Raw genomic sequence first — 3,608 nt, 5'->3', positions numbered from 1 at the left:
CAGCATTCACATGGGTGGGGTTTGTTTTCCACTCAAAATCAACATTGGGCCCCCTCTTTTGGTCTCTAGGTAGTCCTCATTTGTTGGAATTTTTACACAACCTTTGGGTAGTCCCTCTACTATAGAGACTAGAGCTCTATTCCATTGAAAGCTACAAAATTCTTAAAGTTAAAGACATACGGTGGTAGGGAAAATTTTTAATCTTGCTCCAAAATCAGTTTCAAAACCATTACCAAATAGATGGAATCAATTTAGACTGATTTCCCTGTTTGCCGTTTATTTTTCCACTTTCCTAGAGGATCTCAGTCCCAGTCCTTATTCCCACAAGCACTTGTACTTATTATGCCATAATATAAAGAACTAAAAAACAAATGAGATATAATATATTTAGCAGTCCAAGGTGCAAACAAATGGTAATTGCAGACCATAACTAGCAAACTCTAGTATTTCTAAGAGCTTCCTATTTCTATAGTTTATGCTCTTTCAAGTATAACAACCATGTAAGAATTTTTTTAATTAAACAATTCTCGTACACAAGATTTGAACTCAAACCTCTTCTAACAAGCCGATAATTTATAGCGCTAGATTAAATCAGTTAGTCTCATATTTGTATGCAGGATCTCTCTTTTTGGGTATATAATATGGTATACAAAAGCAAAAGAAGAAATTGAGCGATTTTTACACTAATTTTGGAAAAGAGGAAAACAATGGTTTCAATTAGGAATTACAGAATTCTTTTCCCTTCCTTACCTTGAGAAACTAAGCTCCCTTTTGAAGTTGATCTCTTCAGCACAAGAGGACCCTTTACCAAGCTGAAAACTCCACTACTTCTAGGGCTGTTACTGGATTTGAAATTCTGTTCTTGATCAACTCCTTTTGATGATCCAATTTCCATGGAAAATTGGGCACTTCCCATCTGATTTTCCAAGTCCTCATCATCATCTTCACTATCATGCAAATGCAACACATCAGCAATGGAAACTGATCTCCTCAACTGCTGCTGGATCCCATGATCTTGTTCAATCTCACAACTGCTCACTCTACTCTCCAACTGACTAACAACCTCTTCCGAGTTATCTTGAACCACCAAAATATTTTCATTACTCCTATGTTGGTATTCCGAAGCGGACACATTCACCTCCTCCTGTGGATTTTCTTCAACCGGAGGCAGCGCTAGTTGCTGATGAGGAACAAGAGCAATGGCAGGAGCAGCAATGTTTGAACGACATAGCGGACAACTGGAGTGAGATTTGAGCCAAGTATCAATGCAAGGAACATGGAAAGCATGGCTACATTTCGGCAACAGCCTCAGGCTCTCATTTTCTTCAAACTCACTTAAGCATACCGAGCAGTCTGTGCCTTCCACAAGCTTATCACCTTTCTTGTACTTGTGAACCGTGATAGACTTGATCAGGGACTCATCCAGACCGTTATTTGAGCCTTGCCACGATTCACTAACTAGGTTTGGATTCGAACTGTCCATGTTCGTGTCTCGAGCTCCATCACTTCCTCTTCGCCTGCAGTATTTGGATATAACAGTGTAGTAAGTGACTAGAATGAAGGCACTAGCAAAGATGCCAATGATTGCTATAATGAGAGGAGAGAGATCTGTTGGAGAGCCATGGTTTTGGTCATCGGCTTCGGTGAAATCGAGTGAAGGAGGAGGAGGGCCAATGATATAGCACCATTTAGAGCAGTAGATGCTGCAAATCCCTTGGGAACAATCTTTGTATGAGTCATATGGTGCCCATGGATTTTGGTTTCCTGCAGAGCCCATATGACCAAAAAAACTCAATAACCCTAGCTCCTACCAGATCTTGCAAGTCCTCTTTTTCTTAATTTGGTCACTCACTTTTGCTTTGCTTTATCTATGCTAATGTTTCCTATGAGAGACAGAGAGAGTGTGTGTGTGGGGTTAAAGAAAAGGAGAAAAAATGAAAAAATAAAAAATAAAAAGAAAAAAGAAACAATGAGGGGGTTGGAGGAAAATTTTAAAAAAAATAAAAAGAGAAAAAAAATGAGGGGTTGGAGGAAAATAAAAAAAATAGAGAAAAAAATGAGGGGTTGGAGGAAAAGGGAAGCAACGTAGGAGAGGAGAGGAGAGGGGAGAGAAGGGTGGATTACTGATGTGTGTCTCCCTTTTATTCCACCACTTTTTATTTAATCTGTTATTCTTTTTGTTTGGAATTATTTATGGTGATGGTTTGTTTTCCTGTCTATTTGGAAGTAGATGATTGGTAATTGACTTCGTGATCCAATCCAAATCTCTTTAGTCAGTGAATATAGGCGAGAGGACATCCGACCAAAAGAAAAGAATATCGGGATGAGGAGAGTGGCCTCTTTGCATTTTTTTATGCATAGCTACAGAACACTGCCAACTAACTCAACCCCCGGGCTTCTTGTACGTGGCCCTTTACTATGTTGATGAAAATGTGTCAAGCATTTGCAAGATAACGTGAGCTCAACTCCTGTCGGTGGTTAATCTAATATCTAATTTAACAAAATTTAATTTTTGACAAAAAAAAAAAAAAAAATACCTCGGTCTTTTTGCCACCTTTAAAAAAGGACCAAAGATTTTTTCGTAATTTAATATGTTTTTTTGTGAAAGGCATAATTTAAGAGAGTTTTAACGAAAAGCTCGCATTACTGTTCACTTTAACGAAAAACCACATTTTTACACTAAAAAGTCAATCTTGGTACTATTCACTTTACCATTTTTTTGTCTTTATCGTTAAAACTCAAAGTTTTTAAGTCATTTTCATTAGTTTTCCTATAATTTAATGGCCAATTTTTTTTTTATGGTCTTTGTTGTGACATCATACTTTTAATGTGACTCTTATGGTGAAAAAGTTACTAATTAAACCTTTGTGTTGACCTCTGTTAGCAATTAAGATCCAAACCTAAACTTCTATTAGTCTCCGTTAAATAAAAATGGTAAAGTTGTCCATTCAAAATCAAATTAAAGAAACTATTACTATGGGTTCTTGTTTCGTTTATATGTCAGTTGATTGCTTGGTCGCTGCCTACCGATGATGAATTAGGGTTCGACAAATTATGAAACCGGCAGAGGCGGAAACAATTATATCGGCTAGAGAGGATTCCATGAAGAAGCAGAGGCAGATTAATTCTTTTGGCTAAAACTATACGGTAGCTTTGGATAAAGAAACACCCCCCATTACTCCATAAGGCAGCGAAGAGCATGTTGTCAAACCAACTCACAGCAGAGGGTCGTCCTCGGTACCCCATTCCACTCCGACTTAGCTGCCCGCTGCTTGTCATTAAGTTGCCTCAAAATTTTCCGAGTACGGAGTTCAAGAGTAGGAGTTGCCAAAGAACAAAATTGGAGACTTCCTTTCATCCATTTGTCGCGGGTTAGTGGATGTGCAAAAACAAGATAGAGATGCTCCAGTGCCGCTCAGTACTACGATTTTACTAGTATTTTTCTTCATTTATAAGTGAGAAGTTTTATATTCGATTCTCGTCAAATGTAAATTTGAACTACATAATTGCTAGTCCATTGTGAGTCCCACATCCCTTTAGTGTAGATAGTATCGCTTGTTAAAAAATATAAAGATGCTCTAGCTATTAGGTTTCTTTCTGATTTTGAA

General features: G+C 37.8%; 1 protein-coding gene across 1 annotated transcript; it reads right to left on the bottom strand.

Annotated features, from left to right (window-relative positions):
* Positions 1 to 582: 582 nt before the first annotated feature.
* Positions 583 to 2,057, bottom strand: LOC103408137 (RING-H2 finger protein ATL51-like). The gene has a single exon (XM_008347007.4). The coding sequence runs from the start codon at positions 1,775 to 1,777 to the stop codon at positions 725 to 727; it is 1,053 nt and encodes a 350-aa protein (XP_008345229.2). The 5' UTR covers positions 1,778 to 2,057; the 3' UTR covers positions 583 to 724.
* Between the last annotated feature and the right edge of the window lie 1,551 nt (positions 2,058 to 3,608).

The sequence above is a fragment of the Malus domestica genome, chromosome 02 (assembly GCF_042453785.1).
Source record: "Malus domestica chromosome 02, GDT2T_hap1".
Taxonomy (NCBI): domain Eukaryota; kingdom Viridiplantae; phylum Streptophyta; class Magnoliopsida; order Rosales; family Rosaceae; genus Malus; species Malus domestica.
The sequence above is the reverse complement of the archived record's forward strand: the minus strand, read 5'-3'. Positions and strand labels throughout refer to the sequence as shown.

Coding starts and splice junctions, on each gene's coding strand:
- LOC103408137 (XM_008347007.4), bottom strand. CDS start 1,777: ATGGGCTCTGCAGGAAACCAAAATCCATGGGCACCATATGACTCATAC.